Raw genomic sequence first — 27,975 nt, forward strand, 5'->3', positions numbered from 1 at the left:
CAGGAGGGTTGGAACTAGATGATCTTTAAGGTCCCTTCCAACCCAAACCATTCTATGATTCTATGATCTTGCTGTCTTCATGTGTATGGCAGTAGCTAAGGGAAAAGGAATGGTTAGTGTAAAGAAAATCTGATTAGGATAGCCACTGATCTGGTGTTTTGCTGACTTCATTTGGCCTTCAGGTTAACAAATCCTTGGTTTATAATGTTAATTGAATGGCTCATCTGCCAGATCCCTTTTTGGAAAGGGACTTACACTGCTGTTAACAGGACCAGTATACCGAAAAACAACAACCCTTTCGCAAGCAAGCTGAGCATTATCTACCTAATTTTGTATTGGATTCAAAGTTTTCAGTAGGAGGACTGGTGGCAGTGCTGTGGGGCAGAAGCAGAAGGTAGTGCCTCATGTAGAAATAAAACATGAAACGGCATCACTGGCTGTACCACAGAAGATTTTGACACTGAGTTGCACCTGCATTGGGGATTTAGTTAAGCTCATGACAAGCTTTTGAAGCAAGTTTCCCAGTTGTCACTACTTGTTGCCTTTTACATTGCACTACAGAGCATCTCAAGTGCACACACTGGATCCCTTTCCACAGAAAGTCAAGTCGAAGATATTCTTCACCCATGAAGGGACATCCAGTTTGTAGGAGCACTTGACCTGAAGGAATCCCCTCCCAAACACATGCAGTGTGGCTGTGAGGTCCTCAGCACTAGTTCTTTTGGGGTACCTCTTTGTTCTTGCTAGTCTGCACTGTTTTCCAACACAACCAAAACAATGGATAATTTGAATAATTTGTCAGTAAATTAAATTCACTCACTTTTACTGTATATAATACAGGCATTAGCAGCTTCTAATCAACACTACTATGTTTGCACACTTTGCGATCCTAAACTAAACATGGTAGTTTTTGTGAAGGAGAGAAGATACTGACCTTTTTAAAGAAAGCTTTCCGTAAGGGTGAATGTCGTGTTGGAAAAGGATAATGTGGTTGTTCAGTAAATGCCCTGATGGCATGAGTAAAACAAATGCCAACTACAAGTCCAGATGCAGTTTTAGGCACTTGATGTGGCTCAGACTTTCCTCTTTCTATTCTTAAAACGTGCGAAATTACACACATGCATTTAAGAGAGAGACCAGGTTTCTAAACGAGAACGTCATTTGCATGGTCCTCCACCAGATGTCCCTACTGTGAGTCCTGCAGAGTCCATTTGTTTACACATCGAGTGGTTTTGTTACCAGGTGAGACAGGACCAGGGAGCAATGCCAAATGTGATACCTGAGGTGCCAGTTGTGCTGGGGAGGCAGACGGGGAGCGAGGGCAGGAGAGGAAGGTATGGAGCAGGCTCTCCTGCCTGCCCAGGGTGTCACTGTCTTTCCCATCTGATGCTGTTTACTTGTGCTGCACTTGCTACCTGAACAGTGTGCATTGCAGTTTTGGTTTTGGTTTTGTTTTGGGTTTTTTTTGACAGTGGGAAAAAATCAGAGTGACTGGATAAATAATGTAGTTGGAAAGGGCTTTTTATTCCTTAACAGGGTGATGCTGTGGCCAAGGTTTATCTGGGTCAGAGGAACCTGCAGAACCGGTATCTTCATGCAAACTCGAGGTCCGTCTGTAGTACAAGGAACAGGATAGGCACATTAGAGCTTTTAAAATAACCTCTAATAGACAAATGAAGAAGTGACTGTGGCTATGAGCAGCGCGAATCAACAGGAGTGAGTGTTTCATACTTTCATGCACCCGCTACACGCTGTATCTGGAATAAAATAGTCTACAGCACCAGGCATGTGCTCTGCCATGCTTGTACATGCAAAGCTTTTGAACTGGTTGCTGCTGCTGTTGAGTCTGGTATGCTGTTCTGCTGCTGCTTCTGTGGATAAGCCTAACCTCAGCAAAAGTTTCTTGCCTCACTATGAACCTGATGGCGGGGATGCTGTTGGCTCTTCACAAGATACGAGGCTACATGTTTTCACAGTGGACTATGACTACGTACAAATTCCCTATGAAGTTACTCTTTGGATCCTCCTTGCTTCTTTTGCAAAAATAGGTAAGTAGAAAATGGGATCGGCAAGAAGTTAAAAACGTACTGTGTATCCAAGTGTCTTCTGTCCATTTTTGAAACTAGGATTATTTTTACAGTTTCCATCCCCAAAAGAACAGATGTGTTCATTACCATGACAATGACAAAATTCCACCTCTGAATGCTTTCAACTTGCTGAAGTAAATATATGATCTCTAACCCTCATGTCTCTTCGGTTGTCTATGTAGCGAGTAGCAACAGGGCTCCCCTAAACAGTGCTGTCCATCTCTTTTTCTAGTCTTTAAACATCACAAGATATCTGAACTTACAACCTGTCACAGCTGTAGAATTCAGTAACACTAGATTGAGTTTTCGAGCATCTTGAATTTGGAGGAAAAAAGTGGGAAGAATTCTTCCGTCGTGCGAATAATAGGAAATGTTTCCCTATGAGTCTTTGTTTTACATGCTTGCTGTTTAAAAAGTTGCTTAGAAAGTAATGCAAGAGGAGAGGGACTGAGAGTTTAAGAGGGTGCAGGTCATCAGAGACATAGAATAAATTCCTTCAGAACACATACTGGCACATCTAGCTTCTATTAGAGCTCCATGTAGGTACCTGAATGAAGACAGACAACTCATGGAGCACTAGAGGCTGCAATTAACATAGCAAAAATGGCAGACTGTGTGTCCTACATGTTTGCATGGCTGGGCTCAAATTATTTTGACCATTCAGAATTGAGGCAGCAATACAAAATAAATGAAGAAAATGGTAATAATGTGAAGAACTGCACACATGCGATCTCCCTGCTCTTTTGACTTTCCACGGGATTTTCAAATATTCCTATAGAATAGGCTGGGTGAGACTGATGATTTTCTGCAGGTGGCCTGAAGATAAGCATTTGAGAAACCTGATTGAGTGGAAAGTGTCCCTGCCCATGGAAGGGGAGTGGAACTGGATGATCTTTAAGGTCCTTTCAAACTCAAACCATTCTATGATTCTATGATTCCATGATTTTTCATGTCATAGTCACACAGTTGTCAAAGATTGTTACTGCTGATCATGATTTTCCAGTTTCGTAGTAGCTGATGGTCTCAATCCAACCCCTATAAAAAAATGTCCTCACTGCTAAAATAATAATAAACATTTTCAAAAATAAAATTTCTTGTTCTTGCATCAGCGGAGTGTGTTGGCAGTGAGCATATTGACCAATTTCTTTATTCATCATCCATAAGAGCACAGGACTTGCCATATGGCACGTTTACTCTATATTTTTGTTTTGAGCAAGAATTAGATAATTTGGAAGAACAGTGTGATGCTTCTCAAGTTGACCTGTTCCTTAGCTGGGAGTTTTCCAATAATATTATTTTAATGAAAAGTGTGGAGCTGCTAATTTCAAACCTACTTGGAAGAAAGAGTTAGTCTGAATAATCTGGTTACTCAGGAAAGATTTCCAAAGTGTTAAAGATTTTCAGTGTTTTATTCTAGTATTACCTTCTTTCTGTATTTCAAGATTTCAAGGTGGGAAGCATTTCTGACATCTTGAAAGGAAAAACAATCCTGTTATTCAGTAAAGCTGACAAAAGACTTGAACATGGGTGGTTTTTTTTTCAATTAAAAAATGATATGACTAGAGTTTTGATCATAACACACTTTTCTGTAAAAACAAATAGTCTACTAAATAAATTATTTAAAATTTCATACAAATATTTTTCTTTTCCTTTTCTTTTGATCATTGATAATTTGAGGGTCACAGGAGTGCAGTCATGTCATTAGTTGCTAGAGTTATGGGATGAAGGTTCACCTAGTTTCAGGCATGAAGACACAGCCATTGGATTTATAGGTTTCTTTGTCTCGTTCTCATTCTTGTAAATTCTGAACAACTCCTTACCTTTCTAGTTGAGACATCTCTTGTTCTCAATATGATCACACAGTTCCTGGCATAGCAACTAGATGAGCCATTGCTAGACGTTATCTTATTATTGGTATCAGTATCCGTGTCAAATGGGAAGATCTATATGAACACAGTTGCTGTAGTAGTACATTAAGGTGGGCAAGAGGAGGTTCACATTCTCAACATTTATATGGTAAGCGAAGCCTTTTGTAAAACAGCTTGATTACGTCTATGCTTGTAAACTAACGAGCACCCTGTCAAGAAGCTGTGTGTTACTGTCCACACCATGTCAGTGCTGGCATGCTCCTTCTGAGCTCTGGCCTCTGTCAACAGACCTTCTCCGAGGCAGTGCCTGGGCAGACTGTGGGCCAGGGTCTGCTCCCACAGGCAGTTTGGATGTGACAGCTTCTTTCTGGGGTAGGGAAGAGAATTTCCCAGTATGGATGCGAGCTGAACCTTTCTGGAAGCCTTTGGCCTGCTTCATTTGTCAGTGTAGACTCAGCCTTTAGTGAGGAAAAAAAAATAACCCTCAGGAGGCATTATTTTTTCCGTTATTTGTTGGCTGCTGGAAGTTCTTTCAGATCCGCTGAAATCACTGGTTTTGTTTCAGTAAACTAGCTCACAAAGTTCTTTACAAAATGTTGTTTACCTTGTGTAGGAACAGCAGTTTTCCCAGAAAAGCAAGGTTAATCAGCTTGTACAAAACCTTATCTTACTGTGGCTTGATTCTTTCTGGTACATGAGCTGCTTTGAACATTTTGTTGTTCATCAGTACTCACTACCTCAGTCTGTGGATCACCTGAAGTCGGTGCAACACTTCAGGGGAGTGCTGGAAGTGGAGGGAGCTGAGCAGATCATGGCATCTGAGCTGCTCCCTACTCCCTTGGGCTTCTCTGGGTTCCTGATGGGACCAAATTCAGCAGGAGCTCTGCAGCCAGGGACCTTCCTTAGCACTGTGGGCAGCTGTCTTTGAATCTGCAGCCAGGGATGGGATATCTCTGAGATGGAGGGACAGCAATGCGTCAGAGGTTTGGAAGTAGTGTTAGGGCAGCAGTGGTTGGGCAGCAAGGATTCTTAGAGAATATCATCTTTGCAAATTGTGGAGTGCCTTTTCAAAGAGATTCCTGAGTTCTCAGAAGTGGAGCTTAGACTCAGGCACACTTGCTTAGAAATCAAGAGCTGGGGAGAGGGAAGAGAAGAGGTTCATGGCCAAACACTTCCTCTTACTTTAGTGATACAAGTCTGGGAATGCTTCATTTTTAAAGGAACAGTACTGCCTATGTATTTACATTCTTAATCCTAAGAACAAAACCTGACTGTCTGCAGACAAAGTATTAAAAGGCAGGCAAAAAATCTGTCTGGTGTCAGGTTAATTTAAACTTGAATACCCTGATGTTTTATTCAAGGTTTTCATCTCTATCACCGATTACCAAGACTGATGCCTGAAAGCTGCATTTTAATTGCCATTGGAACACTAGTTGGAGCAATCATCTTTGCTTCTGATCACAAATCTCCACCGGTAATGAGTACAAGTATTTATTTCTTGTATCTCCTTCCACCCATTGTCCTGGAGGAGGGTTATTTCATGCCAACTCGCCCATTTTTTGAAAACTTTGGGTCAATCATCTGGTGGTCTGTGCTGGGATCTCTGCTAAACTCATTTGGGATTGGCCTCTCCCTCTACGGAATCTGCCAGATAGAAGCTTTCGGCTTGACTGACCTGAACCTGCTGCAGAACCTGCTCTTTGGCAGCATGATTTCAGCTGTGGATCCTGTGGCAGCTCTAGTAGTTTTTGAAGAAGCCTCTGTTAATGAGCCACTTTACATGATGATCTTCGGGGAGTCATTGCTAAATGATGGCATAACTGTGGTGAGTTTCTTTGCATTCCTGGTCTTCCTCTCTTTGGGCTCTTGTGGCTTGTAGGATTATTGGACTCAGGGCAAGAGCAGCTCTGAGGAGGTCCTAGATATATTATTTATTGTATGAATACTCCACTGGCAACACACAAGTAATTTTAATGTATGTAAAAATTGTGTCTTATATTCACTCTTTCAGAAATATATCATTTTTGAGCTGCCGGAAGATGGAAACATACACATACACATTAGACATCACATCTTGCTGTTGCATCCACTGAAGTGACGTGATAAGCTACAGCTAATTTTGCTAGCAGGATCAGTGTAAGACCTAGGAATGTTCTTGATACTGTGCAAGCTGGAGAAGAGAAGACTCTGGGGTGATCTTATTGCAGCCTTCCAGTACTTAAAGGGGGCCTACAGGAAAGCTGGAGAGGGACGTTTTTACAAGGGCATGTAGTGATAAGACAATGGGCAATGGTTTTAAACTGAAAGAGAGTAGAATTAGATTAGATAAAAGGAAAAAATTATTTACTCTGAGGGTGGCGAGGCACTGGAACAGGTTGCCCAGAGAAGTTGTAGACGCCCCATCTCTGGAAGTGTTCAAGGCCAGGTTGGATGAGGCTTTGAGCAACCTGGTGTAGTGGAGGGTGTCCCTGCACATGGCAGGGGGGTTGGAACTAGATGATCTTTGAGGTCCTTTCCAACTCTAACCATTCTATGATTCTATGATTCTAAATAAACAGGAAAATGTACTGCTTAAAGACTGAAGGGAGCAGAAGGGTAGCAATACAGGAGACTCTGCCTTGTTACATGCCTTACAGAGCCCTCTGCAAACAAAGAAAAAACGAAAAGCAAATGTGGACAACCTGTGGAGGTTGCACTCCTTCCTCCATAGCCTTCTAGGAAGTTTCCCTGAGACATTAGACAGGAATTCCAAAAGCTGATAATAACTTTCAATAACTCTGTTTCTATCAGTAAAAAAATTGACATCTGACAAATGTTCATCTTTCTTGGCTGTTTTATCTCAAGTGTCCAGAAACAATGATTCTGGAATAAGAGAGATTTTGTTTGTTGTTTTATGTGTTTTGTTTTTTAGATAGGAAAAGAATGTTTTCACAGAGCTCCTTCTGCTAATATTTTTCCCCTTTTCTCATTAGTTGTGCTAAAACTTCAAACACACGTGTTTTTCAAGGAAGAAATTTCAATCAGGAAATTAATTGCTCAGAAACCAACAGGACTGCTCATGTGCTGCAAGTTAACTGCAGGTTAAGGAGTTTTACTAGATAAGATCTTTACAGAATTTAAATCACAGGAATCTAAAACACATAAAAACTATTCAGACACAGTTATACATGAGGTACAGTGCAACTTGAACTTGTGAAATCTGTACAGAGTTCATTGCTGAAAGGCTGCATGGGAGAAGTGCAGTTTATGAGTAATATGAAAAAGAAAAGGAATGAAGTAATGTTTTGCAACTGCAGCCTATTGATCATAAATCCTTCCTTTTGGTGAATCAGAGATGGAGGGCTGAGGTAGAACTAAATGACAGATGTTACTTAACTTTATATGCAAACTGCTTGTGTGTTATAGCTGTAACAAAAAAAATCCCCAATATATCTGTCACTCCCACTTGTCTCTTTGGTTCCTTGAAGTGCAGACCTCAGAAAGTAATACCTGTTCCTCACTCTGGAAGAGCTTGTTTCATCCTTTTTTTTTGACTATCTTGCCTTCCCTTTGTTCCTAGCTGTTATTTATCATATGGGTGCAACTCATGATAGTATTTACATGAGCTTTCAGTCAGGATCCTGTTACAAAATACATGTGTAGTGACAGAAAGCTTTTTAAACAGGGACATTTAGGCATTCCTCAGCAGCACTAGGTGTGTTAGCAAAAGAGATGAAAGGTCTGTACATGGGGAGTGCTGACTACAGCACTGTGAGTTCCCTTTGCCTCATGTGCCCTCGTCTTTGGGGCTCTTCTCACCGCAGCTGTGTTGCAATCTGTTTGTCAGCTCCTGTTGATGCATTTCTGCATCACTCACCTCACCCATTTTCAGGGCATTCAATTTTCCAAAATCTTTATGTGGCTTCATATTTCAGGAGACTGAACTATCTGTCATCTGGATGGAGCCCAAGAGGTGGCTTTCTCCTGTCTGATACTTCATTTGCTTTTTAAAAGTCTTTAAAACTGTTTACCTCAGGTTTCTTATTATTTCATTATTTCTTCTTATTTCATTTCCTTCTCATTTCTCTCTTCACAGTTTCCTTTGAGTTAACTCTATGTGTTTAAAAAGATAATATGACCAAGATATATTAAGCATATATATTTTTCTATTGTTTAAATACTAATATTCCCCAGATCTCTCCAGCCTGCTTATCAGCTTGAACATTTTTTTTTCCTAGCAGGAAAAACTGGTATGAATTTCATTGAACTTGTGTACTACATTTAAGGCAACAATAGCTATGTCTCCTATGTTAGTTTCATATCACAGTATAAAATATTCACAAAATAACAGATTATGGAATTAGAAGGATGATTTAGAAGCTATGCCTTTGACTTAAGGGACTGGGACAAGAGTGGATAATTTACTCTTTTTGCCCATTTGTACCTTTTCACTTTCTGATAAGTAGCACCATGTCCATGGATGGAACAAGAAGATCCCAGGTCCTGTTAATTGTTTCTTTCCCCACTTGCTTCTGAGCAGACTGTTAGCATCAGAGTAGCGCAGACAACAACAGGACTGGTCCTAGTTTTCGTCATACATTAGTGGAGTTTCAAAGCCCTGCTCAAAACAGTGATGTTGGTAAATCCATGCAGATTTCTTTCAAATCTGAACACAGGTGGAGGACCCCGATTTTGCTGCAAAATGTTTCAGTCATCTGAAGATCTGCTCCCTCATGTACACAGACCATTTCTATCTCAACAGGAGCTGAGCACCTGTGTGTATCAGGAAACTGAATATTTCCCCTGACTATTTAATCTCTGAGGCTTGATTTTAGAAACACTGAGAACACATACATATCAAGCCATACTAAAAATGAAGTTGCAGTGACTGTTTTCTCTAATGGTGCCCTCTCTTCTTTGTATGCAGAAGCAAAGCAGTTAAAGAAATCTACTGCTTGATAGAGAGCCAAGTAAAATTAATTTCTTTATTTGAGGGGATTTGAATTTACTTCTCTGATATTGCTGAGGAAGGCTTTGGCCACTGGGATGTATTGATGCTAGGGAGAAGGATGGAGATATCCTGCTATTGAAGTTGACCCACTAGGTTTAGAGTAATTTTAAATGTGTGTGGTCAGAAAGAGTTACCAGGGTAGAAACAAAAAGAGTTGTCAAGACTGCCTGTGTTGGTGGTTAAGGCAGTCACTTGAAAATCTTTTTTCCAATGCTTTTGATGTGACTGATATGTGCAATGTTTGTATCATATAGTCAGCTGGAGCAGGGACCAGTCCTCGGGAAGGTCCCCTGTGGGCAACAGTGTCACCTTCTCTCTTCCTCTCCCTGACTCTAACAGCTACCCAGTGGTACACCACTGCATGGTGATGTCCCCTCCAAAAAACGCCCCAAAGCATGACGTTCTCAGAGTTGTTAAATGAGGCCAGCTATCATGCCATCCCTTCTTTCTGAGTGAACAAAGGCATCCTAATCTTATTCAGACTTTCCTACCGTATGAAGACTTACAGTACTCCATTTTCAGGCATGAACACTGCAATGTGACTAACTGCAGCAGCTACATGGAGCCTTACTTCTATGACCCAGTGCAAAATGTTGTACAGAATAGATTACTCCCACAAAACATGCTAAAAAAAAACGGGAAATTATGTCATATTTCCATAAATTCCATTGTAATGCCAATTGAGTTATATAATATAGACACTTCAGGATCTTGAAAAAGAGAAAATCTTACTAAGTCATTTGCAGAGAATAATTTGCTTTATTCATAAGTCAACATAGATTCATACTTTGGTATCATTTATAACGAATCACAGGTCTTAGGAAGAGGTTGAAGTCTGCAAGAAAGGGGGAACAAAGAGAAAACAGGCTTTGTAATGAAAAGCTGTATGGTGAGTACAGTAGGGTTTACTTACTGTGGAGACATGAACCCTCTTTTCCTTATCAGTCACTGAAGAGCCTAATTTCATATACAGTCATCAGAAAAGAGCAGGTCTGGGTATTTTCTCACATGAAACATTTTGTTGTGCTTTGCTTGTCCCCCAGAAACATTATCAATGATCCTTCTCGAGAACAGGCTGTGTGACGGCTCAAGGTCTTATGTTCCCAGCAGCAATTTAAGATTAGATAGTAGCTGGGGAATAATTATGATCCTAACGATCTTGACTCTTTTACCTGCAAATATCTGCTTTAATCTGCTTAATAGCCATCTGGAATTAACTATATCAAGAAGAAAGTCCAAACAAAATGAGTTAAGGCAAATGATTTTGGTCCATTTTGCATTTTTGAACTAATGCTTTGGTGCAACAGCTTTGGAGAGCTGGTGTCTTTAGATGTTCCCCAAATTCTCTTGAAAATTGAAATGTGATTTTCATATGTTACACACTCCCTGTAAACAGATCTGACAAGACCTAATGTTAACCAATTGTCAGCAACCTCTAAGACATTTTTATTACTACACCACTCATTACTATGGAAAATTTATATTAGTTTCTAAGAGATGGATGAATGTGGAATATACTGAAGATTTTTCATCATGAATTTCTGCAGAAAAGAAATTATTGATAATAGAAGTATGTTAAACTTATCTGCTCTAAACTAAATTATCTTTAAAGACCAAATTATATAATGTAGCAAATTCAATCTCTCTTCTAACCCGACACTGTTTTTCTTATTATTTTTGTCATTTCAAGCTTTCTAGTCAAAATATATGTGTGTGAAGGGTCTTTAGGCCATTTAGAGTGCCACAGCTTTTGGTTCTCATATTGAGATTGACACAGAGCTCCTGGGAAAGAGGTTAAGTGGCATCAAACCCATGTGAAGATAGAGAGGCTGTATTTATCTAGCTAGACACAATATGAAACTGAGGCTAACATTTTCACCTTCCCTTCCCTTCCCTTCCCTTCCCTTCCCTTCCCTTCCCTTCCCTTCCCTTCCCTTCCCTTCCCTTCCCTTCCCTTCCCTTCCCTTCCCTTCCCTTCCCTTCCCTTCCCTTCCCTTCCCTTCCCTTCCCTTCCCTTCCCTTCCCTTCCCTTCCCTTCGCTCTCCTGCTTCTTTTCCTATTCTCAGTGATGTTTCATGATTTTTATGCATCAAGTACTACTGAAAAACATTTAAGATTCCAGAGTCCATCTAATGAAGTGTGTCCAGTCTACTAATCACACAGGCCACCTAAATGGGATTTAAATCAAAGGTGTGATTCTTAGTCACCCCATTCTGAGTCAGAACGAGAACGTGGAAGGAAAAGCCTGAGGTTGGTAAAGTAGCCAGTTGGGCTTTCAACATCTGCTACAAAGATCAATAATTAAGTTTATGTTCAGAAAACAAAAAGCATGAGTATTTTCCAGTTACTTAAATTGCATTTGATCCTCCAGAGTTTTACTTTTATTACATAAACATCTACCCTTCTTTTTTATGCTATTTTTCAGGACAATTAACAGACTCTTAATCCTAGGACTTGTTAAGAACCAACTGAGATTTCAACTGTTACTTTGTTGAGCTGTCTAAAGCAATTTCAGACATATGTATATAAATATACATATACACACACACACATACATACACCCCCCTATGAAATGAGAAAGCCTGCCAGGTTGAGAAAGACGCCTGACTGCTGTCTCCTTATTTTTACATGTAGGTTCTATACAACATCTTCATCGCCTTCACCCAGATGCACAGGTATGAAGAAATCGAATCCATCGATGTCTTCGCTGGCTTCGCTCGCTTCTTCGTGGTGGGGCTGGGTGGCGTCTTGTTTGGCGTTGTCTTTGGATTTCTTTCGGCACTCATGACTCGATTCACTCACAACGTTTCTGCTATCGAACCCCTGATGGTCTTCATGTTCAGCTACCTGTCATACTTGTCTGCTGAAACCCTTTACATCTCAGGCATTTTGGCGTGAGTATCCCTTATAGCTTTTCGGATGCCGTCTCGATGGAAGTGGTATTGTTTTGAGGAGGTGATTTGCTCGAGTTTGGTGCAATATATGCATTTTCAGTCTCTGGCCTAGAGATCTGCAGTGAATTGCCTCTAAGGGATTGGTAAAATGCAGTGCTAACTAGAAAAAGTAAACCCACAGTCATCACAGACATAGTTGTATCACTGAGGAAGGCGTATCTGCTCTGAATTTTTTTTACAGTTTTGCCTGTTGGAAAAAATACTGCAAGCTGTGGGTAAAACAACTAGTGCTGCTACCATCTGGCTGCTACCTCTAATAAGGTCAGCAGAATGAGAGAATGATTTGATAATAGATCAGTGTATCTGTATTTATTTCTAAGCAGAATCACCATCAGATTAAGAGAGATGAAAAGTAATGAGTCTGGAAAAGAAAAAAAAAAAGGAATGTCCAAGCTCTTGCTTTTGTATGCAGCTGTGAACATCAGCTCTAACACAACTTACTGGAATTACATTACATTTGAACAGCATCATTGGAACTGAAACTGATCAAAACCAGACAATGGAGAACATCAAGCACATATGCATACATAACTCATGTATATGGATACTGACGATCATATTTCAATGTGATTAGGATAGGTTGATACTGTTCTAATGCTGGGGACTGTTTCCTTAAAGTGCTGTGATGGGATGGATGCCCACTGCAAAGAAAAAGCTGGCAAGTCTGACAACTGCTGTAAATGTGAAAAGGGTGAGCAGCGTGGGGAGGAAAGAAGATGGCAGCAGGAAAGAAGAGAAAGGAAGGAATAGGGGTGAGAGTGAGAGACTTTACAAGAAAAGTGCTGGTAGATGAATTTCAGAGATACCACACCAAACAGCCCCTCAGCAGGGACATCTTCAACTATATCAGGTTGCTCAGAGCCCCATCCAACTTGACCTTGAATGTTTTCAGGGATGGGGCATATACCACTTCTCTGGGCAACATACTCTAGTGTTTCACGAGCTTCATCGTAAAAAAATTCTTTCTTTTATCTAGTCTAAATCTACCCTCTTTTAGTTTAAAACTATTACCCCTTGTCCTATCACAACAGGCCCTGCTAAAACATTTGTCCCCCTCTTTCTTACAGGAGACTTTAATTACTGAAAGTCCACAATATGGTCTCACTGGAGCCTTCTCTTCTCCAGGCTGAACAACACCAATTTGTTCAGCTTCAGAGCAGAATTGGCTTTGTAAAAACAACTTTTGCAGATGACCCTGGGAAGCAATCTTTGAATATTTAACCATGTCAAATCAGTAGTTAGAGAGGATATACGTTTTTCTGAGCAATTAAGCAAAGCAGACAAGCCTTGTACTATGTTTTGAATATTCAACACTTTTGCTCTGATTGAAGTGACTGGTGACTTTAGTTGAGCAGGGTTAGACCTACTATGTAGTGAGCACTAATACCATATGGACTCTCCTACCTGCATTGCCCAAAGTACTACTTCCCTGCCTATTCATTACACTAAACTTCACAGCTCTTTATTTCTTTTGCTTCTTGTTTTCATTAGAGTGCTGAAATTATTAGTAATAAAAGAATGTTAATATAATTGGGATTTATTATTCTTACTGCTTCATTAAGGAAATTATTGCTTGTTTTAGGGATGGGAACTTATTGTCACCCTTCTGAATTATTAAGGAATTCATTCATTTTTCACTTGGATCATGAAAGTCTATTATGCATGTGTCTCTGAAAGTCAACAGTATTAAACATTAATGCCTAATGGCCTTGTCTTAGAACGTCCTTGGACCTGCTGAATATCTCAGCTCCACCAGAATACCCTTGAGATTTCTTCAGTAGAAATTAAATGAGTAGAAACTAGATGAAGGGTTATTTAATGAACAGTCAGTGTTCTCTGAATTCACAAGGTTGGAAAAATATCATCACAAGAAGCCCCCAAAGACTAAAAGAATATCAGTAGAAACTAGGTAGATGATGTTACTAGCATAGCACTCAATCTATCTATTACTTATGACAATGGAAAATGAAGGGGGAAAGCGCAAACTCCCTTCAGTAGGGCTGCTCAAAGACTACTGCTCAGTGTGATTGTTACCAGCCTCTGTGCTGGCTGTCCTCTGATGCCTCTGAAGCAGGCTCTAGTTTTCATTAACAGCAAACAGGCAGAAAACATCTCTTTGCTTCCTCAGGCATATTTCCTACACCCTAGATAACTAAAAGGGGGGAAGGACATCTCTGTAGGATAACTGAATTTCCCTCTGCTGTACAGCAATGGGTTGCTCTGGGTGGAGAGTCACTGGAGCTTACCCTGGCCCTGCTGATTTGCCAGCCAGCTGACAGAGAGCTGCCAGGAGCTTTGGCCCCAGCATAGGACTACCACCATGTTCTCCCACCACTGTCTCAAAGGAGGAGATCACTAAGAGACAGGTTATGTCCCTCTAACTGATCCATCTGTAGGCTGGTACAAAACTGCCTTTTACTTTGTTTGAGACTCAAATATTTGGTGCTTGGTGGCTGTGTGTTAGGCATTCAGGATAAAGTGGACTTTGAACTGGAATGTGATATCCTCATTTCCTCATCAGGAAGGCTGACTGATTTGCTTCCTTTTTCCTGTATGCAAAATGAATTTGTAAAGCTGAATGAAGATGCTTTTCTATCTAATGAAACAGCTAATATTACTGAAGAAATAAAAAGCTTCTTGGTATTGAAAGGGTCAGAGGCTGGTGATGGTGAGTGCTCGTAATGAAGGCTGAGGTTGTTCTTAAATGAAAAGAAAAACAGGTTATGGCTGATCCTTGATGTTTTACCTGGTACAGGATGACAGCATGTGCAGTGACAATGAAAAAATACGTGGAGGAGAATGTTTCCCAGAACTCCTATACCACAATAAAATATTTCATGAAGATGCTGAGCAGCGTAAGCGAGACCATGATTTTCATGTTCATGGGAGTGTCTACAGTGGGGAAAAACCACGAGTGGAACTGGGCCTTCGTTATCTTCACTCTGCTCTTCTGTCTCATTTGGCGGACACTGAGTAAGTCAGCTTTTGCAGGCAACCTTCTCTGCACTTTTGAGAGAAACTCTTTGGTGCAAAGGTGTGTTTGAAAAGTCTGTGCAGACTGGCATAACCAGTTTAATGATGAATTTACTAGGCTATGTTAATGACAAGTTAATTTCACATGGGGAAAAAGCTCCGAACAAATCCGAATGCCAATCTCCAAGCATAGACTTTATAATTAGGTGAAAATGGAATATTTTGAGCAAAATTAAAATATTACCACGATTATGCCCATAGAGATGCTTGTATCTTAGTTAACTACATGCCCTTGGGTAAGTGGGCTTCATAATGATTTCATCACACACTGTAATTAACTTACTAATTAGATAATGTACATCACCACACTTCTGTTGCTATAACACTACAGGTCCTGGGCCAGGAGTGCCAGAGGCATTGGAAAAGAGGAAAGGTGAAAATTAGCACTGATAGATAACAGAACAGGGACTCTGTTTCCTTTCTTATAGCAAATCTAGGCCAACCACGCTATGCAACTGCTGCTCACAAGTCAGCTCTGAAGTTTTAAACTGCTAGAAAAGAGTGCCTGTTTGAAATTACTTAATTTCCACACACAGTATCTCCCCATTCTTGCAAAGGACTCCTACTCCGTAATCTGCAAGACTCAGATTCCTCCAGCAAGGGCAGGGTAGTTTATAGATAATGTCACATGAGCTGTGGGATACAATTTCTCATCTCCTAATGTCCAAGATGAGTTGACAGTAATGTTGAAAAAGAAGAAGCAGTAAGAAGGCTGGTGGAGTTTTGGAGGTAGTAGCAGTCCTGGAAGACTTCTCGTGCAAGTTGCTCTTGTGCCTGTTAGCCATTTTACTGCAACTGTGGAAGCAGGGAGGCAACACATTACCATCTTCTTCCTCATCTACCAGTACCATCCAGCCAAACACTCTAGCTGACATAAGAAAAGAAGGAATGACCTACTGGGTTGGACCAACCCTCTAGCGGTCTCTTCAACAGGGCCTGCAGGAGAAGCTAATTAGGAAAGGCTTGCAAACCTGGCCACTTTCTGAGCTCTGTTCACCTCCTACTTCCTCAGTTTCTACAGTCACTGTGTTAGGGATGTGAAAGGGTACACTCCTTGCCTATGCTATATAGGAGTCTGGTTTGGACCTGTTGCCCATGAATTATGCCATCTTTATTTTTGAACCTGAATACTCTGTTCTCCATCAGGTTAAGTTACAACTGCTGCAACAGAAAGCAAATGCATTTACTCCTGGAGAGGTGATGGATCATGGAACACGCCCTACTCAGTCACTGTTATCTGTCACTTAAATTTAGTTAAAATGAGTGAACAATGTTTTTATAATGAAAAATGTTTTGCAAGTAGTACACATGAGAGCCAAAAATACAATTATGCAAATAACTGTATTTCTGACATTTTTTAACTTGTGAGTGCCTGAATTGGCCATCTTAATAATAACAACATTCTTTCTGATTTTCAGTAGGATTTTTCAGAGTAATTTATATTTTTAAAGAAAAAGAGAAGTCTAAATATTCCATCAGGTGGTCTTGGAGGAGATATTCTGAGCACTGAAATTTAGGCACCTAGCTTGGCTAACTGAGTTAGGTTAGGCCCCCCATGCTTCATTTATAACCAAAGAACACCCCTCTGGAGCATCCTGTGGGGCAGAAATCTACATTGGACACCTGCCACCACCTCCTCCAGCCTTCAGTCCTTGTCTATATTCCCTTTACGCACAGAACCCAGGTTTGAGCTTTGGGCATTGGTCCTGCATCATCCGCTACGGTATTCAGGAGGAACAAGACCTGTCAGGTGATTCATGAGGGTCAGCTGTGTCCTGAACGAGAAAGAAAAAAGGGCTTTAGAGGAAGAGGCAAGTAACAGTTGCTGGAGGCTGGTTGGTGAATCAACTGGAGAATATGCTTTGTCTTTTCTACCATTCACGAAGAAGGAAGAAATGGGTGAAGATATTACGATTGAGGGCAGCCTTAATTGCAGTGACCATGAGACTGTAGATGCTAAGATACTGAGAGGAGTGAGCAAGCTGACAAACAGCAGAACTACAACCCTGGACTTCAAAGCACAGATTTTGGCCAGTTGAAGTGGTTGATGACGTAGGAAGGGATTTGGCTGGATCAGTGGGGTCAAAATACTGATGTAGCTGGTGGCTAGTGGCATCCCTCATGGCTCAGTACAGGGACTAATATTGTTTTAATGTCTTCATTAATGACCTGGAGGATGGAATGGAGTGTGCACTGAGCAAGTTTGTGGCTGATACCAAACTGCAGGAAGCAGTCAATATTCTGGATGGCTTCCATTCAAACAGACTTGGACAGGCTGAAGAAATGGGCTGACAGAAATATCATGAATTTCAAGAAAAGCACATGCAAGGACTTACATGTAGGTTGGAATAACTACATGCACTAGTATGGCTTGAAGCCTAGCAAGCAACTCTGCAGAAAGGGACCTGACCTTGTAGACAACAGGTTGAACAGAAGCGAGGATTATGTCCTTGTGACAAAGAAAGCCAATCATGTCCTAGGCTACATGAGCAAGTGTGCAGCCAGCAGGGCCAGGGAAGTGTTTCTTCCCCTCTCTTCAGCATTGATGGAAGTGTGTGCTGTTTCCAGAGTGCTCTCTCCAGTTCTGAGCTCCTCAGAAAGGAAAGACATGGAGGTTCTGGATCAAGTGCAATAGAGGCCACTAACCTGGTCAGAGGCTAGAGCACTGGACATAAAAGGAGAGTTTGAGAGTTCTGGGTCTATACAGCCTGGGGAACATATGGCACAGGAGAGACCTTACTACTTTCTGCAAGTACCTGATCAGAGGAGAGAGAAAAGATGGAGCCAGATATTTCTCAGAGGTGCACAGCAATAGGACAAAAGGCAACAGACACAAGCTGGAACATGGGAAATCCTGATTAGACAATAGGAACCCATTTCTTAACTTGAGGGTGATCCAGTATTGTAACAGTGGCCCAGCTCTCCATTCTTAAAGTTATTCAAGACTTGGCTGGAGCTTTGAGCAACCTCATCTGATTAGCTCTGCTTTGTGTAGGAGCTTGGACTAAAAGACCTCCAAAGGTCCTTTCCAGCCTATGGTACTCTGAATCTAACATTTGGGACCAGCTAAGTGTTGGCATCATACGTCTGAGAATACTAGAGTAGGAAGACATTGGTTTGACCCTCAGAGCCCATACACACTTCAAGACCTTTGACTTTTAAGCCTGGGAGCCCTGGAGGAAGCCATTTAACTAGAGGAAAAAGAGGAAAGCGGAAACCTGTGAAGGTTCAAGTATGTGCATCCGAACAGGTCTATTATAAAGGGATGACACAAGTACTCAACAGTAGAGGTGATATGATTCTTGTGGGTTGATAGCAAAAATAAAATAAGTAAACGTTTTCTTGCTAATCCTGGACCAAACATGGCCCCTAAATTTTTAAAGTCTTACTTTTGGAGTCTTTATTGGAATATCCCTCCAATCAGTGCAGAAAAAGTGCTCTCCTGAGCAAAAAACCCTATTTTGCTTGCACATGTCCATCCTTCTCTCAAACACCAAGGGGAGTGCTAGAGCTTTCCAGAGGAAGGCTGAAATATTTTCCACTAAATTTGTTTGCTAAAATGATTACTTGATTTTCTCTGAAGCTTGAATAAAATAAAGAGAATTGGCCTGAGGGTGCTACCTCACATGTGCAGTTTCAGTCTAAATAGCTGATGTCTAGCATTGTTATAAGTAGCCAAAAAGGTCTTATACAAAGTGGTATCCAGCAACTGACATAACAGGATACTGTTACTGGCCTTACCTATAATAATCCACTGAGTTTATCAGGGACAGCTGTGTGAAATAACACCAGTAATTATCAGTATTTTTCATCTTTTATTTCAGTAATTTAACAATTTCCACACAAAACATAGTTACATGTTATGGAAGATGAAGAATATTAAGAGCAAATCTAGCAAATTACTAAATGTACTCTATGAAGAAAAGCTACAGTCCTTGCACAGCCACAGACTGCCTGATTGATTTTAACTTTTATTAAAAAGAAAATGATATTTAAGAAATAAACAGAATTAGAGACACAATAAGCCAGAGGATTAAAAATTAAAATGCTATTACTCTTTGCCTTTCACTGAACCTGTCACAGGACTTGTTGGTAAAGCACTATTCAAACACTTTGGGCAGATACTGTGCAGAAAGCAGGAAACATTGCAAGTGAAGGCACAGGAAAAACTCTCATCCAGTGGTTTGTCTTGTCTCCAGAACACTTCAGAGAAGAACTGTCAACAAAAATATAGAAAGTAAATCTTTTCCTTGAATCTCACTTCTAAACCGCACATGTGAATTTAAATCCTGAAGCAGTTAGAAAGCATGATCCTTCCTAGGAGATTATTTCACACAAAGCAGATTCAGCAGTTGGTCAAAGAGAAGCTACAAGAACCCAAAATTGAAAAGGAAAGTCTGTCAGCAGCTGCCTGAGTCAAGATGTTGTTTTGCTTTAAATATTTTCCTTTTCTCCTTGCTTAATAATAGTTGTAGTTTTTTTTCCCTTCCTAGGTGTGTTTGCTCTCTTCTACATCAGTAACAAGTTCCGAACATACCCCTTCACCTTGAAAGACCAACTCATTACTTCTTACAGTGGCCTTCGAGGAGCCAGCAGCTTCTCTCTTGCATTCTTGCTTCCAGTGAATCTCTTCCCAAGAAAAAAATTGTTCATTACTGCCACTCTTGTAGTTATATATTTCACTGTGTTCATCCAAGTAAGTGTATTTCTTAATGGATTGCTTTCATGTAATAGAGGTGACTGAAAGCTTCATGGTGAAGACTGCATTGAATTACTCTTAAACTAGGACAAGCTATCGTATTTTTTGGACAGATTTAGCACTGCAACGTGTAATTACTCTTTCACGGCTTTTTAAGTGTTATTGAAAATCTTTTTTTCAGAAAGTCTGTACTGAAAACCTGTGTCTTCTAAAATATTCAAGGAAGAGGGAACTTTGTGTCCACAATCTCTTCTGTTCACTCCACATGGACTTCCTAATGCTTCCAAATTAAAAAGCATTTTAACTTTCCATTTCAGCACAGAATCATTCTTTGCTGGTGGTGCATTTCAAATTGAACAGAAAACATATGTCTGTTTTATGAAGGATTTTGAATTTTTTTATACTTTTATCTTTATTCATCTTGGAGACAAAATGAGAAATTTTTTAATTCCTTAGTAAAAGAATATTAAAGAAAAATATAGTAATTCAGATTTGTAAGAATAGGTGTCTGGTGCTACTTCAGACATTTGGATTACTCCATTTGGCTTACACTACTGTACTAGGAGGAACTGGATCTTCTGGAGGTCTTGCATCTCATGTTCTGTATTTTCCCACATAAATATCTCAGATAACCTAGGGTTCCAATGGGGCACATGCACTTGTGGTTAGGCACTTGGATTCCACCAGAATATTGCAGAAAAAAAACATTTTGTTTCTATTACACCTTTTTATATGCTATTCTGTGGCAGTGCAGTAAAGAATTGTGAATGGTTGAAAATGGTTTCTAAGTGAAAAAAAAAAAACAACAAAATACTTAATTCAGAAAATGTTGGAGTAAGAGGTTTCTAGACTGTAAGAATCTCACAATGATAACACTTTCTTTCAAGTGAGTGCTGTTTTGAAGATGATTAACAATGAGTCAGTTAATTTACATGGTTCAAACATGTTGACAAATACAATCTTGCTTAAAAAACACCCACCTGGCGCATGATTTTTAAGAAGTCTTGTGTTTTAATCCTCTTCTGTAGCTCTACATACAAGTCATAGATCATTCTTGTGTCTAAGACAGTTTTCCTAATGATTTAAAATTAAAACCTTTTGCTTTCTTTCCACTTTTTCTAAAAGATAGCTAACATTTCAATTCATTGTTCCAAATGCAGGGAATCACAATTGGACCACTGGTCAGATATCTAGATGTTAGAAAAACCAACAAAAAAGAGTCCATCAATGAAGAAATTCATGTGCGAGTAAGTTTTTTATATCAGTCACTAGTATCCTAAAAAGAAGGAGGGAAAGGGTATTCCAAAAGAGCTGGACAGAGGGAGACATTTGGTAGCACTAGCATTCTGTGGATTTGGACATTGAATGTTTTTTAACAACATTTGGAGGAAATCCTAAGCATAATAGTCTAAAATATGTTATTTCAATTGTATTCATAGTGGCTATCATATTACAATATTGTACCATAACTGTCATGGTGTAGCAGAGCCCTTATATCTTGATACTTGTGACCATGGCAGGACAGAAACATATAGGTAGGATTTGTAAAATGCACTTAACCTTCCCAACTAGATTTGTCAGACACCTTTGTTGCCATCTTTTGACTGGTTCTAGAGACGCTGACACCTTTAATTGAACTGAAATGAGTTGAACAGTTGGTCTGCAAATTTAGTTTCAAATTATTCTTTTCCCCTCTCAAACAGTTTGAGAGAGTTGGAGTTGTTCAGCCTCAAGAAGAGAAGGCTCCAGGGAGACCTTCTAGCAGCTTTCTGTTACTTAAAGGGGGTCTACAAAGAAAGCTGGAGAGGGACTTTTTGCAAGGGCATGTAATGATAGGACAAGGGCAATGGATTTAAACTGAAGAAGGGTAGATTTCAACTAGATCTAAGGAGGAAATTCGTCACTGCGAGGGTGGTAAGGCACTGGAAGAGGTTGCCCAGAGAAGATGTGGATGCCCCATCCCTGGAGGTGTTCAAGGCCAGGCTGGATGAGGCTTTAAGCAACCTGATCCTGGCATGGGGATTGAAACTAGATGATCTTTAAGGTTCCTTCCAACTCAAACCATTCTATGATTCTATGATTTGGTTTAGCTCTCAGATTGCCATTATATGAAATAACAGAAAGCTGCTCAAACTGACTTAACGCTGTCCAAAATATACATACGTACTTTCATTTCCACAATAGGGAATAGACTGGAAATTAACAGAAACATCATACTTTAAATTTAAGCACATGCAGAGACATTAGTAAAATTAGAGCATCTCTACTGTTTTGAATTTGAAGTGCATTTAATTCTTACTATTTCAACTTTTACATTTAACCTTGAAAGACATTTCTGTTTAATATGTATGTTAGAATTGGCCATTTTTCTGTCTGTTTCTATAATGCTGGGAACATACAGAAGATGACTGAAAATTCTGGTGCCTAGCAGTGACGAACTTACCAGTCTCATGACAATTTGGAAAATCCTTACAAGATTTGTCAGTCAAGGCAAAGGGGGAGTACCTGGCCCTGTACCCTTCTCAGAGAGATCACACATGCAGAAGGGAAAATCGGCTGACAGAACCACGTATTTAGTTTTTGGTCTCAGTAGTCCAATAGAACCAGGCAATCTGGATACTCAGTATCATCTTCCGTCGGACAGAGTCCTCTACTTGGGCCTATATGTTGCTGGGTGATGGAGAGATGATAGCAGACTGACAGACTTGTCGCCTCCATCGAAATACTGCCACTGCAGCCAAGCACAGGAGCTGCCACAGTAGTATTTCTGCTCTGATTTTTAGAGAAATGTAGATGCTTTCAGAATTAACTCACAGCTTTCAATTAAAAAATTTCAAAATCCTGTCAACAATTGCATATCTGTGGTGACATTATTTCCCCATAATGGCCACTTAAAAGTTTTCCATGCTTGTTTCTCTAGTTGATGGATCACTTGAAGGCTGGTGTTGAGGACATATGTGGACATTGGAGTCATTATCAGCTGAGAGATAAGTAAGCATCTCTTATTGCAGTCTACTATGATAAACTAACCTATCTATCAGGTTAAATACAACAAGTAAATAGAATAGGAAATCAATCTTGTGTCCCATAAAGCTAAAATAGCATAAAAATATAGGGGATGTGTGCAATATCTCTTTTTAAAAAAGTGAACTCCTGATTAACCATTAGCTCTTGGGAGTGCAGAGCTTGTATATTGCTGCTAAATTTCTTCTGCACAAACAAGCAGAAAACAAGCCTTCTGAAAAGAAAACATGGCACATGGACTCATGCTGCAGGCATCAGCCTATGCACATAGCTTTGTTATAAATCTTAGATCCATGACAGCGACCGTTTAGGTCTGGATTCTGAACAGAAGCCATGTAAGGTGTCAATGCTTCACTGACTTTTGCTGTAAGCCTTCACAGCAAATATGATCCCTTATTGATGAGTACAGATTCAATAATAATGAGTCACCTATCCTTACAGGTATTCAGTAATATTTAAAATAAGAATACTAAAGGGAAAAGTACCTAAAAGGGGCCTACAGGAAAGCTGGAGAGGGACTTTTTACAAGGGCGTGTAGTGATAGGACAAGGGGCAATGGATTTAAACTGAAGGAGAGGAGATTTAGATTAGATCTAAGGAAGAAATTTTTTTTAGTGAGGGTGGTGAGGCAGTGGAACAGGTTGCCCAGAGAAGTTGTGGATGCCCCATCCCTGGAAGTGTTCAAGGCCAGGTTGGATGAGGCTTTGGGCAACCTGGTGTAGTGGAGGGTTTCCCTGCCCATGGCAGGGGAATTGGAACTAGATGATCTTTAAGGTCCCTTCCAACACTAACCATTCTACGATTCTATGATTCTGTGAAGCTCTGTGGCTCTTCCAGGCACTGACCAGAAGAGATCAACCTGCCATTCTAAGCTGCTGTTCGCTTTACCTTTTCCCTAAGGGAGCTCTGTGGTCATGTGGGCCACCACCTCAGTATGTGAAAGGCGGTATGGGATGAGACTAATCTTTCCACAAACATCATCTTGCGGTGCTGTGGGCTAGAAGTTATCCCTTAGGCTATGCCTAGAATTCTATGCTGAAATCCTCTGTCTCACCTGTCAGCACTGGACCCCAGTAATCCAGCTGGAAGTCTGCTGGGACATATAGCAAGTCAAAGGACTGGGTTTCTCCCAATAGAAATCAAGAGTGGGAATAAGGCAGCTGGTTTGCACCCAGTTCTTGTCCCAGTAGGGAATAACGATGTATCCACGACACATCCCTGGACCCAGAAGATAAAATGTCTTCCTGGCTCTCACAGTACAGAGATAGCTTTAGGATATCCATGGGGACCACACCACTGTCTGTGCAGTCAATAAGCTAACTAAATCCTTGTTGGAGCAGTAATTCCATTGAAATAGCTGCATTTCCACATATCAGTGAGAAAATTATATTTCCCCTTATCTCACATCTACCTAACAGCTATGAAAAGAGAATTTTGCCCAAACCAGCCATAAATGTAGTATTTCAGTTCAGAGGCAGATTCAAGAAATACACTACATGTGAAAACATTTAATGTAAGAAGATTACATTAAAAGGTATTCCCTAGACTTTTATACATAACTTTAAAGATGTTAGCGCATGTATATCAGAATTAATTACCTAAGTGATGACACTCCAGGAGGCTTTCTGTTACATAGAAAAACATAAAGAGCTCTAAACCCAGTGGAAACACTTATGTACCTATCTCCACTATTAATGTGTGAAAACTAGCCTTTGTTAAGAGAAAATGTACAAACTCTGTAGTGCTTTTGTGGAACATACTACCTTGCTGTGGTAAACTGTCTCTTTGAAAGAAATTTATAAGATTATCTGTTGTTGTTCTGTTAAACATCTGCCTGAAAGTACATACCTGTTCCAAAGCACACACAGGCATTCACATTCAAATTGTACCACACATTAACGATATGTCACAAGCTGCAGCATGTAAGCACATAGTATTTTGTGGTCCATTCATTTTCTCTGTTATTCAGAATACAATGAAATATATTTTCTCCACTCTAATTGTCAGGATTCAAAATTACCAGTAACATAATGGGCTCAAACTACTGTAACTGCTGGGCCATTTAAAGCGTCACTGGTGCCTGGCTGAATAGATCAGGATTACTGTAAGAGCAGCTGCTGCTGTTATGCCCCACTAGAATACAACATTTGTACAAAAGCATGGTGACTGGTCATATTCTTTTCTGACAAATCTGGCAGTGTTATATGCAAACATACACCCTGCCCTCTTTTTTGCTCTGATTGCAGCTTGTTTCTTTCTTTTGTCTGGTGGGCTTTGCAATCTCTGTGGACCAATAGCCCATGCCAAATATCCACCTAAAGGTCTCCACTCACAAGTCTTCAGGAGTCCACAGGTGCCTCCAATTTGGATTCAGTTTCCACCGCTGAATTATATATGTGCAAATTTGAATGAAGATAAGCTTGTACCACAGAAATAAAAAGATATGTCCTTTTCTTACACTTTGTTTTTAATATCTCTTTTGCAGATTTAAGAAGTTTGACAATAAGTATTTGAAGAAAATCTTAATTCGGGAACACCAGCCCAAATCCAGCATTGTGTCACTGTACAAAAAGATGGAGATAAAACTGGCCATCGAGTTGGCTGAGGGTGGCATGAATATTTCAGAATCATCCACAGCTGCTTTACAGTAAGTACCAACCTCCTGACCCTCTGCAGAGTAGGGACAGGAAGGAAGGGGATAAAAATGAGGAAACATCCAAGGGATTTTATAACTTCAATAGAAATTTAAGGAAAAAAAGACAGTTATGATAAGTTGTTTTGTGCTGGCATTTTGATGCTCGCATATTTGCACTTTGGCTCTTTGTTCACAGAGTAAAAATGAAAACCAGGGACATTTTCTCTGTTTTTCTTCAGTGACGGCCAGTTCTGTAGAGGAATCATGAGTCAGGCACAGAAGCTGCTGTGGCTGCTTTAAATTGTAGCAGTGGTTCAAGGCAGCTGTACTCATCACTTAGCTGGCCAGTGGGTTTTGCTCATCACTGCTAGGAGCTGAGAGACCTGCAGGACAGCTTAGAGCACAGGTCCAGACTCTATTATCTCAATCAATAATTTTTTGCTGAAAGCAGATTTCTTTGTAGCATTTGCAATTTTTGCTACTTCAGTTTGCAGTCGATCAAACTGTCTTGCCATATTTTCGTGCTTCTGTACCAAATTCATCCAATTAAACATTGAGTGCTGCCCTGCGGAGAAGGACTTGGGAGTGCTGGTGGATGAGAAGCTCAACATGAGCTGACAATGTGCGCTTGCAGCCCAGAAAGCCAACTGCATCCTGGGCTGCATCCAAAGAAGCGTGGCCAGCAGATCGAGGGAGGTGATTCTGCCCCTCTACTCGGCTCTCATGAGACCCCACCTGGAGTACTGTGTTCACCTCTCGGGCCCCAAATGTAAGGACATGGAACTGTTGGATCGGGCCCAGAGGAGGGCCATGAAGATGATCAAAAGGCTGGAGCACCTCTCCTATGAAGAGAGGCTGAGAGAGTTACACTTGCTCAGCCTGGAGAAGAGAAGGCTCCAGTGAGACCATATTGCAGCCTTTCAGTATTTAAAGGAGACTTACAAGAAAGCTGGAGAGGGACTTTTACAAGGGCATGTAGTGATAGGACAAGGGGCAATGGCTTTAAACTGAAAGAGGGGAGATTTAGATTAGATCTAAGGAATACATTTTTTACAATGAGGCTGATGAAACACTGGCGCAAATTGCCCAGAGAGGTGGTAGATGCCCCATCCCTGGAAACATTCAAGATAGGCTGGATGGGGCTCTGAGCCACCTAATCTAGTTGAAGATGTCCCTGCTCACTGCAGGGGGGTTGGACCAGATGACCTTTAAAGGTCCTTTCCAATCCAAACCTGTGATTCTGCAGTTTTATGAAACAGTAATGCAACTTGGCCTCAGACAGACCGGGGGAAAAATTGGTGAGATCTCCAGAGCCATCACTGAGGGAACTAACCTCTATGGGAGAAGTCACTACAAGTCTTTGCTCTCGCATGCTTTAACTGCTGTGCATGTATTTATCCTCACTGTCGGGCGTTAGGCCACTCCGGCAACCAAACCCTACACAGTCACTCACTCACTCTCCCCCACCCCCAGGGATGAGGGAGAGAATCTAAGAAGAAAAAGAAAAGAGACCCGTGGGTTGAGATAAGAACAATTTACTACTACCGCTACCAATATATATATATACAGATATGTACAAGGATAAATATATACAAACGAGTGATGTAGGGTGTAATTGCTCACCACCCCTTGACCGAGGCCCATCTCATCCCAAAGCTGCAATCCCGAGGTACTGCAATCCTGGATGAACGGGACGCCCGAAATAGAGAGCGAGAGAGAGAGAAAGCACTCTGAGAGTCCGAAAGTGAGAGTCCTGTGCATCAACCTCTGATGCACAGCCTCTCCTAGTGAGAGATCAAGTGTCAACTTCAAAAAACAAAGTGCAGCCTATGGCTCAGAAACACTCTGATCCTTGAAGGCTGGGAGAGCATTCTAGGAAAGTGCATGTTTTCCTAGCTCTGTTCTTCGATAGGTGACCGTTGTTGAGCAATGGAGGAGACAAGACAGTGAACTTGGTGGATCTTGGCTTGGGTCTGAGCCAATGCAGCAGTTATTATATTTCCATTCGCTTGAGCAATTAAGTGATCCTGCTTAAGACTAAAAGGTTTCCAAATGGAAGTATTTGCAAATTGTTTTATTGTTATCATTGAGACGCCTTGTAACATAAGTCCCTGTCTTCAGTAAGGATACAAAACTCTGGCCATGAGCGAGAGGAGATTTGAAACCAAATTCCAACATACGGCTGGTAAAACAGTGTTTGCAGAGCCACAGTAGTGAGAAAACTCTCTCATTAGCACTTCTGATCAGTTTTGCAGCCTTTAGGCACATGAGGAGAAATGCTCTATAACAATCAAGGCAGATCTCCATCACTGTGAATTAACATTATTTTCTGAAATTGCATTCATGCTGGTGGGATTCCTGCAGGTGAAGTGAGTATCCAATGAGCAGTAAGTCTTTCCAGTGGAGACTGGAGAAATTTGCCCATGGAATGTGCAACAAAGAATTCGCATTTGAATGAAAATAGAACATTTTTTTTATGATGGTTTGCAGAACGTAAGCCTTAGAAATAAGGATTTAAAAGGCAAAAGCACAGCCTAGCAGATATTATCAAAACTGTGTTTGCATGCCTGTTTTGGGGGGAAATATGCCCATTAGCGAGAGATGGTTTGACTTTGAGCTTGCTTAATGTTGGCTTCATATTACTGCAATACTGACTTTGGTAAGAGTAAATCTTAGAATGTATCA

The 27,975-nt window shown here is 40.6% G+C and overlaps 1 protein-coding gene across 1 annotated transcript in view; it reads left to right on the forward strand.

The window, feature by feature from the left end:
- The first annotated feature begins 1,786 nt into the window (after positions 1–1,786).
- The window catches only part of SLC9A4 (solute carrier family 9 member A4), a 36,754-nt gene continuing 10,565 nt past the window's right edge, over positions 1,787–27,975 (forward strand). The window contains exons 1-8 of the mRNA XM_086610415.1: positions 1,787–2,048; positions 5,317–5,780; positions 11,580–11,839; positions 14,655–14,872; positions 19,426–19,628; positions 20,792–20,878; positions 22,552–22,622; positions 25,141–25,302. Of these exons, the coding sequence (XP_086466541.1) occupies positions 1,787–2,048; positions 5,317–5,780; positions 11,580–11,839; positions 14,655–14,872; positions 19,426–19,628; positions 20,792–20,878; positions 22,552–22,622; positions 25,141–25,302 (1,727 nt within the window). The remainder of the gene's footprint in view (positions 2,049–5,316; positions 5,781–11,579; positions 11,840–14,654; positions 14,873–19,425; positions 19,629–20,791; positions 20,879–22,551; positions 22,623–25,140; positions 25,303–27,975) is intronic.

This window comes from Tauraco erythrolophus, chromosome 1 (assembly GCF_009769465.1).
Source record: "Tauraco erythrolophus isolate bTauEry1 chromosome 1, bTauEry1.pri, whole genome shotgun sequence".
Taxonomy (NCBI): Eukaryota; Metazoa; Chordata; class Aves; order Musophagiformes; family Musophagidae; genus Tauraco; species Tauraco erythrolophus.